Source organism: Emys orbicularis, chromosome 5 (genome assembly GCF_028017835.1).
Source record: "Emys orbicularis isolate rEmyOrb1 chromosome 5, rEmyOrb1.hap1, whole genome shotgun sequence".
NCBI classification, from domain to species: Eukaryota; Metazoa; Chordata; order Testudines; family Emydidae; genus Emys; species Emys orbicularis.
The window spans coordinates 31,088,744-31,102,002 of NC_088687.1; the positions used below are offsets into that span (position 1 = coordinate 31,088,744).

The 13,259-nt window shown below is 37.8% G+C and overlaps 1 protein-coding gene across 1 annotated transcript in view; it reads right to left on the reverse strand.

The window, feature by feature from the left end:
• Positions 1-11,667: 11,667 nt before the first annotated feature.
• SEC24B (SEC24 homolog B, COPII coat complex component) overlaps positions 11,668-13,259 on the reverse strand; it is a 76,908-nt gene continuing 75,316 nt past the window's right edge. The window contains exon 24 of the mRNA XM_065405160.1: positions 11,668-12,556. Within this exon, the coding sequence (XP_065261232.1) occupies positions 12,442-12,556 (115 nt within the window). The 3' untranslated portion in view covers positions 11,668-12,441. The remainder of the gene's footprint in view (positions 12,557-13,259) is intronic.

Genomic DNA, 13,259 nt, shown 5'->3' on the forward strand with positions numbered 1-13,259 from the left:
TGCGTACATTTCCTGCTCTCTTGAATTCTATTACCACATTTATTTGAATGGGAGAATGATTAGCTTAAATATGCAATTCAAGTTTTGTATGCAGTGGTGTCTGTATGACAGTGGTCACCTAACATGATAAACTAGGGCAGTACACGAATCTGCAAACTAAGGAACGTGAACTCAAGATAAAATGTGGAACAGATATTTTAAAAGGGTAAAATAAACATTGCTCAGTTTCTGAGCTGTCGGGCGACGTTCTTCCCACTCCTACATCCATATCCTTAAAGGTCCCAGATTACTCAAATCTTCGGTGACATAACTAACAGAGAGGAATCCAGAAGTGTTGGCCATTGCTATTAATTATCAAAGGGGAGAAAGGGGTAAAAAAGGACCTGGAGATGAAAAAGGGAACCAAAGCCTTTCAAGGAGATTTCTGAGTTTGAGAAGCACCTACAGCTTTGTTACCTGGATGTTCATGCTGTTTGTGGAGTTTAGACATCACTAATCATATGTGAGAACTCACTAGCCACAGTGAATCTGAGGGGTTTTTTTTAATATATAGTATAGGGGAAATCATCAATACATTGTAAAGAGTATCAAAAATATGCTCAAACAGTCCAAAAGGTTTATTTAAATTTTCAATTAATCCTAATATTCCTGACCACATTATCCAGATTCTTCCACCAACGAAACAGTAGAAGTACAATTAGAAACGCAAAAATTGATAGTAGGCATCTATCTATTCTTCAAAATTATAGGGACTGCCAAAGATGGGTGCAAGTAGAGATTTAATAACCTAAAATTATGGCTGGACATTTTTGTTCTGAGCAGTTTGATCTCTATATGCTTTTATTGCAAAAGCCATATGTATAAATTGAGATTTAACCTATTTGAGCTAAAACAGGTTGTGACATAACCTCTGTCTATTCAGGATTCCACTGGTGTGATGCTGAAATTGAGATATACATTGGTTACATTTTGCTTTAGTTATGAAAAACAGGTAAATAATATATGTAAATAATCTGAGTTCCTCCTTTGAGGAATTAGTGGTAGATAGTACTTCCCTATGTGAAAGCTTGAAACTACATTTTTAAACCAGCAAAACTGGTTGCTTCATATATTAAACAAAGCAATACATTTTTCATTCAAGTAATTCTTGATATGTGCTTAGGATATATGATAAATTGTTCCTTCCTACTTAAAACTACTGCCTATATTATTTAACACCTGGAAACCAAATTTAATTAAAAATTATATTTATGGATCAAATTGAATTCTGAAAATTATGTTCAAGCATATTTTTGGTATAGTCATACAAGATATAAAGGGAGATACTCTGCCACTAGGATCTACTTAATCTCAGTCTCAGGGATATATGTAAATAATATTGAAATTAGCAATACTCCACCCCTTCACTTCCTGCTCCAGATGTTGCATAAATCAAACAATTAAAAAGTCTACTGTATCCCAAATTATCCCTTGTTTTATATGAAACTTAAATTTCCCCCTTTGTTTACAAAATAGGGCATTCAAATTGCCAACTGACATATTGAAAGGGGATATAATTTAATCTACCACAGAGTTGAAGAATCCGGCAAATAGGTGAGGATCTTGTGTCTTAGATGTAGATGGAATACCTATTAAAGCCCCTCTACTGCAACACGCACATGCTTAACTTTATTAGCATGAATAATCCCATTGACTTCAAACAGAATTACTCAGGCTAGTGAAATTAAGCACATACTTAAGTGTTTGCAGAATTGCTGCCTAATTGAATAAAGGTGAATGGCACTTAGACAAAATATACTCTAACATTGACTTGAAAATGAAGGATCTAATTCCGATCTCACTTATGCTTCTGTAAATAAGAAACAACTCTACTTAAACTGATGTATTTACACCAGTTTGAGATAATCATCAGCTCCACAAAATCCAGTACTAGATCATACTCTTAAAATTTGGAATAAGCTTCACAAAAATGATCTACGTAAGTTTACATCTGAAAATCTGAACTTACAAAAAGAAAAATAGTGAAAAAATGTTCTAGAACTATTGGAAGAGCTAAAGGATACTAAACATTTGATTTATGCCTGTAAAGTTTTTTTTCAGCAGCTGCAAAATAAAAACAATCTGGATGCAGAAGAGAGGACCAGATGCAATTAAAGCTGTTTGCTAGGATTAGTGAGCTCATTTCTAACATCTCAAAGAATCCAATCTCAAATTGGATTTAAAAATAACCCTTCAAAAACACATTCAGTATCTTACCTCGGAAGTCTGATAATCAGACCTTGACACAACTCTTCATAATACAATATTGTTATGAGCAAGAACAAGATACCACATACTGTGCTATAAAGATAAGAGTTTGCAGTATTATCTGTTCCTCCAACTAGAAAACTGTAAATGACGCCAACCTTCAATTAATATTTTAAAATTCTGAACAAAATTTGACTGGAGCCCACAAAAGTCTTAATTAGTTGGGTCTGAAGAACACAAATTATTCCTGGCAGTGTTTGAAATCTACAGGAACATATGCATGTTTTGGGACTGTGCACAGGTGAAAGCATATTGGGAAACTATATTTGCTTAAACACCACATTTTTAAAGGTAAACATGGCAATATTACCTTGGATATTGAGTCCCTCCCACACAGCTCAAAGGGAGATTTAAAATGCTCAGGTTTATTCATTGCTTAGAAGATACTATAGACATTGGAAATATATCACTAGTTACTGTACGTGAGTAGACATGGCCCTCTAAAATGCACTTCTTATAAGAGACTTTTCTTGGACATGTCTAATAAAAGCAATGATTTTTTTCTAAAATACTGAGTCAAAAATATAGAAAACACATCCTTCCTTCTCTTTCCCAGGTATACTTCACCTTTGTTTTGCCTATCCCATCCCACTCTTTTCCATCTTAACTTAAGTTTCCTTTACTTCAACCATATAATTACATTATGGTTGTGCTATCCTCCTGCAGGAGTAGATTTCTTTCTCTATTTTCTAAGCTGTTTGTGCATGGATTAGTTACATTTTGGAGGAAGGAGGCAATATTGAATGCAAATCTGTATTTTAAAAATCTTTCAGACTTCAGCTTCAAAATACACGTAAAACAACGTGTAAATGAAAGGAATACACAGAAAATATATCACAAACAACAGTATGTGTAGCCTCCATTTCTATATACTGTGGCCAGCAAACAGTAAGCACAGAACAAAAATATTGTTTTAATATTTACAGCAACATTAAAATATATTCTAATATGTCTCAATGCTTGTGGAGCCACTGTATTATCAGAAGGTGAGTGCCTAAACTACAAGTACAATGCAGCTATTCTAAAAGGAATACTAAAGGGCATTATAGAACTAGGGAAAAGCAGGTGTGAGTGGTGAGATAAGCCTGGATGCACCCAAACCTGATGCATCATTAATGAAGTGCAACTTGGAGAAACCGGAACTTGAGACAATTGAAAAGAAAGGAAGGACACATTTTTATAAAAAATCAGAAGCCTTTGTTTTTGCCACTGCCATCAAAAAGAGGTATTCAAACAGTCATTTTTATTCTAGAATAAGAAAATTTCAGTTAACTGAGCACATAATAGACAAAGGAATGGAGAAAATGGAACAACAATAGACACTTACTTTATAATTTTGTTGAAACAGACATACCATATAATGAATGTACTACTACTGTTACCAATGATTCACTCTTGCAGGCTATGCTCACATATTCCCTTAGTGGTACACGGTTCCTTTGCTATGAGGCAAAAGTTTGATTTATAAAAATGAACTTTCCTTCCTGTGCTATAATGGAGCTGCTGCAGCAACAGGCCTCTGCTTCAGAAAAAAAAAGTTATTGGCAATCAAATCTGAATTCTTTCCCATCTCCCTTTGCTGCAAAGGAACATTTTTACTCCACCTCCAAATATGTTAGTGTTCGGTTGCCAAAAAAGAGCATTTATTTATACTGGATGGAGTTACTGTAGATTAGCAGATCTTATATTTTGTATTTCTATGGTTGTTTGCCATAACCTTGATAGATGTAAATGTAGGTTTCTACTACAAAAATATTTCTGCTAACTCTGCCCCCTTTTATTAGTGCTTTGCCAGTGGCCATGAAGACACCTCCTTACTAAATGAAGACATCGCTGTTATTCATTCCTCAGCTGAAAGACACTAGTTCCATCCAGCACAGCAACACAATGTATTTCAAACTGGTAGTAAGGAGTCACCCTCATTATATCACTTTTTTGTTTCTCTATCTCCTTCAGAGTCCCAAACACCAGCTTCGATACACATTGTTGCGTAAGTCTGGTTGTCCTTCTATTCATGTCTCTGACTCCCTTTATCTGGAAAGGTGGATGTTTTTCTCCTTCATAAGAAGCATTTCTGAATAAAAAAAAATCTTGTAATAAAATATTAAAAATTCTCTCAAAAGAAAAAATACTCAGTACACTCCACAGAAGTATTTGTATCTCTGTACTGCTTTGCAGCTGAAAGACAGGTCACTTTCATCCTACAATTTAAACTCCAACCCTAAATAATTTGTCTGAACTATATTCTTGCCAGTCTTCTGAATGCAGCAACCTCACAATTTTAATTAATCTCTTTGCAGTACCTTAGTACCCCAAAGAATGTCTCCATTCAGACAGAGGTCCTATTTTAACTGGGTTTCAGCCACATCACATAGGGTAACCTGATCTGTAATCCAAGCATGGTGCTGCAGCCAAATGTTTTTTCTAAATCATTTATTTGGTGTAAATAGTCACAACTGCTTCCTGCCACAAAGCAAAATATTATGCTTTTCTTTATATGCACCTAGATAGAAGGTTGCTTGCACATATTCAACACAGCCTGCCCAGAAAGTATGATGCCATTGGTGTCTGTCAAGAGGAAAAGTGAACCCTGACAGCTGACCACCTTGGGAAAAACAAACAAACAATTTTCATTACTTTCCAGAGTTTTGTACTTTTATTTAGTTTACTATTTGTAGATGGTACCAGACTAATGCACACTAGGAACTCACAACACCCAGCATCAAAAACTGTCCTGCTAACGTAAATGACAACTGATCTGGAGGGATGATATACAAAATTGTGTGTGGGGTTCAGTACCCAGGCCCATTTAACTCTCGGGTTCCTCTGCTAGGACTATTAGTAATGGTATCTCTATTGTGATACCCCTGCAATAATAAAAATAATACAGGCAGAAGTCCAGCAGCAGACTGGGGGCTACCCAGTTTATTGCACTGCCTCGTGGGCAAGTGATATGTGTGCATTCGGTGCAAGCAAGTCATGGCTCGCAAAGAGTAAGGGCTCTTGAGATTAGAGTTGGTGAACTGGACCTAAGGAAGACAGGGAAGTACACAGATGAGACTTTCTGGGGCACAGTAAAGTAGTCCCACTCCCAGTCTGACAGCCTCTATGCTGTTGAGGAGGATGAAAGTCTTGGGGGAAGGAGAACATCAAGCTGGAGTGATGATGTCATGGTATCCTCTTGCACTGAGGATACCCCCCCTGGGTATTAGGTACCCAGTTATTAGGAAGAGACAACTAATAGTAATGGGGGATTCGATTATTAGAAATAGATATTTGGGTTTGTGAGGACCAGCAGAACTGCATGATGAATTGCCTGCCGGGTGCAAAGTTGCAGACCTCTTGAGACATCTAGATAGACTTATGTGCAGCACTGGGGAGGAGCCGTGGTTGTGGTACATGTAGGTAGCAATGACACAGGGATAGGTAGCCTGCTAGGCAAGAGATTGAAGTCCAGGACCTCTACTGGTAGCATGCTCTGAAATGCTTCCAGTTCCAAGTGCAGGGCCAGTTACACAGGCAGAATTGCATGGTCTCAATGCATCAATGAGATGATGGTGTTAGGAAGAGGGATTTAGGTTTATTAGGAACTGGGAACCTTTTGGGAAAGGAGGAGCTTATACAGGAAGAATGGGCTCCACCTAGACCAAAACAGAACAAGATTGCTGGCATGTAAAATTAAAAAGGCTGTAGAGGAGTTTTTAAACTAAGGATTAGGGGAAAGTCAACAGGTGCAGAGGAGCACATAGTTCGGAGAGACATCCCTTAGAGGAAGATTTATTAAAGGGGAAACTCTATATCCTAGTAAAGGGGAGAGGACAGAAGTTGATAAAATACAGAATAGAACAAAAACAGTCAAATGAAGCAGAGTCCCATTCAAATTACATCACATGAAGGCAGACAACGAAATATTGACAAATTTTATAAGTTCTTGTATACAAACACAAGATGTCTAAATACTAATATGGGTGAACTTGACTGCCTGGTATTAAATTAGGATATTCATATAATATGCATCAAACTTGGAACAATGGAACACGGTAATACCAAGGTACATAATATATAGGAATGACAGAGTAGGTTGCACTGGTGGGGGAGTGGCATTATATGTGAAAAAGCACATAACCAAATACAGTAACAATCCTAAATGAATTAAACTGTACCACAGAATCCCTAGGGCTAGAAATTCCATGATTGAATGAGTATAACAGTACAAATATACTATCGATCATGTGACCAGGATGATGACGATGACTGTGAAATGCTCAGGGAGACTAGAGAGGTTACAAAAAAGAAAGCCTAATAATAATGGAGACGTTCAACTATCCCCATATTGACTGGAAACAGTCACTTCAGGATGGGATGCAGAGATAAAACTTCTAGACACCATTAATGTCTGCTTCCAGGAGCAGTTAGTCCTGGAATCCACAAGAGGAGAGGCAATTCTTGATTTAGTCCTAAATGGTGCCCAGGATCTGGTCCAAGAGGTCATTATAGCTGAACCACTCGGTAATAGCACCCATAATATAATTAAAATTTAACATCCTGGTAGCGGGGAAAATACCAAAGAAGCCTACCATAGCAGCATTTAACTTCAAAAAGGGGAACTACACAAAAATGAAGCTAAACAGAAACTGAAAGGAATAGTCACAAGAGTGAAATGCCTGCAAGCTGCATGGAAACTTTTTTAAAGCACCATAATAAAAGGCTCAAATTATAGGTATTATCTCCCCCCCTCTTCCCCTTCCCCCCTCAAAAAAACAGTAAGAGGACCAAAAAAAGGCCACTAAACAGAGTAAAACAGGTGGTTAGAGACAAAAAGGCACATTTCAAAAATTGGAAGTCAAATTCTACTGAGGAAAATAGAAAGCAGCATAAGATCTGGCAAGCCAAGTGTAAAAGTAGAATTAGGCAAGACACAAACTAACAGGATTTTTTTTTTTTTTTTTAAGAAGTATATTGGAAGCAGGAAGCCTTCCAAACAGTCAGTGGGGTCACTGGATGATCAAGGTTCTAAAGCAGGGGTAGGCAACCTATGGCACGTGTGCCAAAGGCGGCACGCGAGCTGATTTTCAGTGGCACTCACACTGCCCGGGTCTTGGCCACCAGTCCGGGGGGCTCTGCATTTTAATTTAATTTTAAATGAAGCTTCTTGAACATTTTAAGAACCTTATTTACTTTACATACAACAATAGTCTAGTTATATATTACAGATTTATAGAAAGAGACCTTCTAAAAATGTTAAAATGTATTACTGGCACGTGAAACCTTAAATCAGAGTGATTAAATGAAGACTTGGCACACCACTTCTGAAAGGTTGGCGACCCCTGTTCTAAAGGATCACTCAAGAAAGACAAGGCTGTTGCAGAGGAGCAAACTGAATTCTTTGCATTGGTCTACACTGCAGAGGATGCCAAGGAGATTTCCATACCTGAGCCATTCTTTTTAGGTGACAAATCTGAGGAACCTCAGATTGAGATGTCAATAGAGAATGTTTTGGAACAAATTGTTAAAAAGTAGTAAGTCACCAGGATCAGATGGTACTCACCGATGAGTTCTGAAGGAACTCAAAGATGAACTACTAACTGTGGTTTAATTTCTCTCTTAAATCATTCTTTGTATCACATGACTGGAGGATAGTTTAATGTAACACCGATTTTTAAAAAAGGCTCCAGAGGCAATCCTGGCAATTACAGATTGATAAAACTAATTTCAGTACAGGGCAAATTGGTTGAAACTATAGTAAAGAACAGAATCAACAGGCACATGGAGAACATTATATGTTGGGGAAGAGTCAACACAGCTTTCTTAAAGGGAAATCATGCCTCACCAATCAATCAGAATTCTTTGAGGGAGTCAACAAGCATGTGGATGAAGGTGATTGAGTGGATGTAGTGTACTTGGACCTTAGAAAGCCTTCAACAAGGTCCCTCACCAAAGGCTCTTAAGCAAAGTTAGGAGTTGTAATAAGACAGAAGGCCCTTTAATTGAAGAGCAACTGGTTAAAAGATAGGAAACAAAGGATAGGAATAAATGAAAGATCTTGGAGTCACTGTGGATAGTTCTCTGAAAACATCCACTCAATGTGCAGCAGCCACTAACAAAAAAGCTAACAATGTTAGGAACCATTATGAAAGGGTTAGATAGCAAAACAGAAAATATCACGCCACTATATAAATCTATTGTATGCCCACATCTTGAATTCTGTGTGTAGCTCTGGACACCCTATCTATAGCAGACTTATCCATCCTCATTCTCAAAGGAAACCTGCACAACACTTTCTAAAGACGAGCCTGGGAACTTAAAATCATTACTCTGCTAGCCACTAAAAATTGTGGATCGAACAGACACTGGATTTATAGCTTATTACAACCATCTGTAACCTCCTAACCCCCTTCTTTTTGTCCTTTGATTACACAACTGTTACCAGGCTACTCTATCTTGAATAGTCCCTTAATAATATGTGCTACTTATGCTACACAATCTGTTCCACCTTCCATTTTGCTGTGATGCTGGGAGTACCTTTCCCAGACTTGAAGAGCTCTGTGTAGCTCGAAAGCTTTTCTCTCTCCCCAATAGAAGTTGGTTCAATAGAAGATATTACCTCACCCACCTTGTCCATCTCAAAAAAGATATATTAGAATTGGAAAAAGCACAGAGAAGGGCAACCAAAATGATTAGGGATATGGAACAGCTTCCATCCGAGGAGAGATTAAAAAGACGGACTGTTCAGCTTGGAAAAGAGATGACTGATGGGGGATATGATAAAGGTCTATAAATCATGAATGGTGTGGAGAAAGTGTTATTTTTCCTTCACATAGCACATGAAGCAGGGGACACCCAATTAAATTAATAGGCAGCAAGTTTAAAACATAAGGAAGTACTTCTTCACACAATGCAGTCAACCGGCGGAACTCTTTGCCAGAAGGTGTTGTGAATCAAAAAGTATAACTGGATTTAAAAAAAAAATAGGTAAGTTTATGGAAGATAAGCCCATCAAAGTCTATTAGCCAAGATGGTCAGAGACGCAACCCCATGCTCTGGGTGTCCCTAAACCTCTGACTACTAGAAGTTGGGACTGGACGACACGGGATGGATCACTCAAATTGCCCGCGTCTGTTCACTCCCTCTGAAGCAAGTGGCATAAAACATGGTCAGAAGACAGGATACTGGGCTAGATGGACCATTGGACCAAACTACCAGAACAGCCACCTGACAGCTTCCATTACTGTGCACCTTGGCTGAATTCAAACAACAGATTAGGAAGTCATCTTAACACTTAACCATCCAGTTTATACTATCTTTCAGCAATCTAAGAGTTTCTGGAGTCAGCTACTTTCAATGGCTAGGAGGCTGGATGTCTTCTATTTTTGTTTCTATGGCACACTTTTTTTTTTTTTTTAAACACAAAGATCCTTGCTTCATATGCAGATTTAATGTGGCCAAAAACCTTTGTTAATTTTTTAAGTTACTCATCATAAAAGCACACCCCCCACCTTAGAATGCTACTGAGGAGAGGGTCTTCATGCTTCTTCAGGGTGGTTGCACACATTTCTTGGTGGGAGCACATATCTTATGGCTTGCACCCAATTCCTTTATGGTGGTTGGAAAAGAGATATCTGATATTAACCGATCATCATATAAAAAGAGCCAAAAACTACCAGCTTTTCTATACTGTAAATTGATTTTACTAAATAAATCAAATAGTTCTCTCATGTATTTTTCATAACAACTTTTATATACAAAATACATAGAAGAATAAAGCTTTAAGTAGCAATTTTACAGACTGGGTCACCATAATCATTGTTTTGAATGTTCCTGGATATTCAATGTCAAGTTTACAAGTCTGTATATTCTGAAGAACTATTAAGATTATGCTAATATCCCCTTCTGACATCTTTTCACCTGTCTTATTCTTCAGTAGCTCTTACCCTTAATTCAAAATGTGTAGTGTAAATAGAACAAAATATATGTAGTTACTTGCATTGTGTTGTCTTGATAGAGGGACACTACCCTGTATTTCTGCAGACATTTACACTAGAAGTGCTACAGCAACGCAGCTGCACCTATGCAGCTGGTGAAGACGCTCTATATTGATGGGAGAGAGCTCTCCCGTCGGCATAATAAAACCACCTCCTCGAGAGGTGTAGCTATGTCTGTGGGAGAGTTACACGGTGCTGTCCATACCAGCGCTTAGATTGCTGTACCATACGTCAGTCATGGGCGGGGGGGTGGCTTGTTCACGCTCCTGAGTGACAAAATTTATACCAACATAAGTGGTAGTGTGTACAAGCCCCATAGTAACTGACCATAAAGATGAATAACAAAGATTTATTTATGTGCTATCCTTGGTGTACTTGAGTATCTTTAATTAGGGAAAAGATGCACAAATTTAAATAAGGTATCTCCAAAACTGTGATGTGGTGCAAACTCTCAGGATTACACGCTTTCAGGATTTAATTAATCATAAAACAGTTGCAATATCTAGCTATTACATGTTTCTATTGAATACTGTACAGTAGGTACAAATTCAATTTGAGTCCATCTTTGCGGGGGGTAGGGTCGTTAATGTTCAACTTCTTGAATGCTTTTAAAAAATGTTTTTCTGGACTGTTTTAAAAGAAAATGTGCTAACATTACCACCATTTATTTAGCACTTCTTCGTTCAATTACCTGAACACACACAAATTTAATTAAAGCAAACAAGTGACAAAAGTTCAGACTGGGTCATATGACTGACCAAGCCTAAATCAGCAATTGCAGCGGATGGCCAAACACAGTTCCTCCCCCTTCACCTGACCACCAATACCAGATTTTAACTTCGGAGCTTAATCTGTGTTTACAAACCCAGCCATTTAATTACATTTATTAGCAGAAATGAGGTTATAAAGAAGTCAATCGCAAGGTGATTACATTTTGAAATAAGCTTCTTTGACATTTACCAACTTTTCAAATAAAATATTACTTTCCCTTCCTCTCTTTTAATAAAACATTTTTATGTCCCTTATTTTTCATCATGCAGAAACCCTGTCACAGGATCCCATTCAATGATTAATCATGCTTATTTTGAGTACCACAAAACTGAGTTAAAGAAACCTGGGCCAGGATTGCTGCAGATTACAAAATATTAGGACGTTATACTTTTTCACAAGCCAAATATGTGAAAGGATGCCAAACTAACCCTTATTGATACATTTGCTCATTTCAAACTATGAAATATTCTCTCCTCCCCTTCTAGAAATCTGTGAAATAAAGTGGGAAACATATTCTCTTCAAAAGTGAATTTTAGATTCAGCATTAGAGTTCAGTTTCTAAATGATTATCAGTTGCATAAATATAAAAACACTTGATCAAGCAAAATATTTTTAATTAGTAAGCTGATCATAAATAAATCCATGTAAAAGAATTAACAGGATTACAAAGTTGGGTTTTTCCTATGTGATTCAGATTTCTTAATATGTATTATCTATCAGTCAACCTCATTTTAACTGGGCAAAATGATCTATTATTGAATATGCAACACTGCTGCACACTGCGCAATTCATTGTGTAGTTACATTTTTACATTTTCTTTACAAATGTAACACTTATGTACATTATATATTTTATTTCTACAATTCATGTACTGTATTGAAACTCTATAGTCCTCACAGGGAAAATGTTGAAGTCTTTTAGTGAATATGAATCATTCCTTTTAAAAAGTAATATAAACAAACACCATATAGTACTGCCCTTGGCACCTCTGCAAGAGTCTGACTCCAGAAAGGTTATCATAATAAATGTAAGAAAAAAGGTTTTATCTAATTTTACATATCATTAAGAAATATCATCCCACATAGCTACATAAATTCAACAGCTTGCAATAAACAGAGCACCATACTGCTGCACTACCGGAAACGTGTATAAACCAGTTAAAAATGTACTAGTGAAAGAGCATCATTACTCCTATCATTTTCAGGCTGAAGCAAATCCATAAAATTCCTCCGTACGTGTATATTTTTCCTTTAGCTGCAAAGCTTCTGATACGGTGCTTTACACTGTTTATTGTGAAGAGCAAATGCCTGTTGCCATGTGCTTCTCTCACAGCTAACGTTTGTATTCAAAGTTGGGAATTTTCTTCTTCTTTCTTTCACTTTCACTTACAAATCTGCTGTTGAATATGAAGTAAGAATTCATAATAAGAGAATGCTGCCTCTGTCCGGTCTTCAACTAAGTGCTGGAAAAAATCTGTTTTGGCAGGACTCTCATCTCTGAAACATAAGAAAATGTATTAGTCAAAGCACTAAACAAAACTATTGTAAAGACAAGTATAAGCAGGAAGTCCATACACTGCATATTGCTCTTGGAGATCTAGGATTCAGCAAAAAACGCCATTAAGTAGAGTTAAAAGGGAATTTTCCATTGAACCATTTTCTGATGAAAAATGCCCTTTTCACAAAAACCAAAATGTCCTGTAAGGAAATTTCAGTTTTGCCAAAGGGACAGTTCCTGGCTGCCCTGCTGGAAGGCTGCCAAGGCTGAGTACCCTGACTCTCCACCTCCCTTCCTCCTCAGGAGGGTTAGAGGCAGAGAATCAGAGCACTCAGCCTTCCCACCACCCTGGGCAAGAGAGACTGAGCACCCCCACTCCTTTCCTCTAGAGAAAGAGGAGGGATGGGGGAGAGGACGTTGAGTGGCTGCCAGAGCTTGTGAGTAACTGAGGGTATGTCTACACAGCAACTAGACACCCACAGCTGGTGTGTGCCAGCTGACTCAGGCTGTAGTCCAAGCTCTAGGACCCTGCGAGGTGGGAGGGTCCCAGAGCTCCAAAGCCCAGAAGTCTACACAGCAATGAAATAGCCCCACAGCCCGAGTCCCGGGAGCCTGAGTTGGCTGGCACAGGCCAAGTGCAGGTTTTTCTTTGCTGTGTAGACGTTACCTGAATAGTCCAGCTCTCTGCCTCTTCAGCAGCCA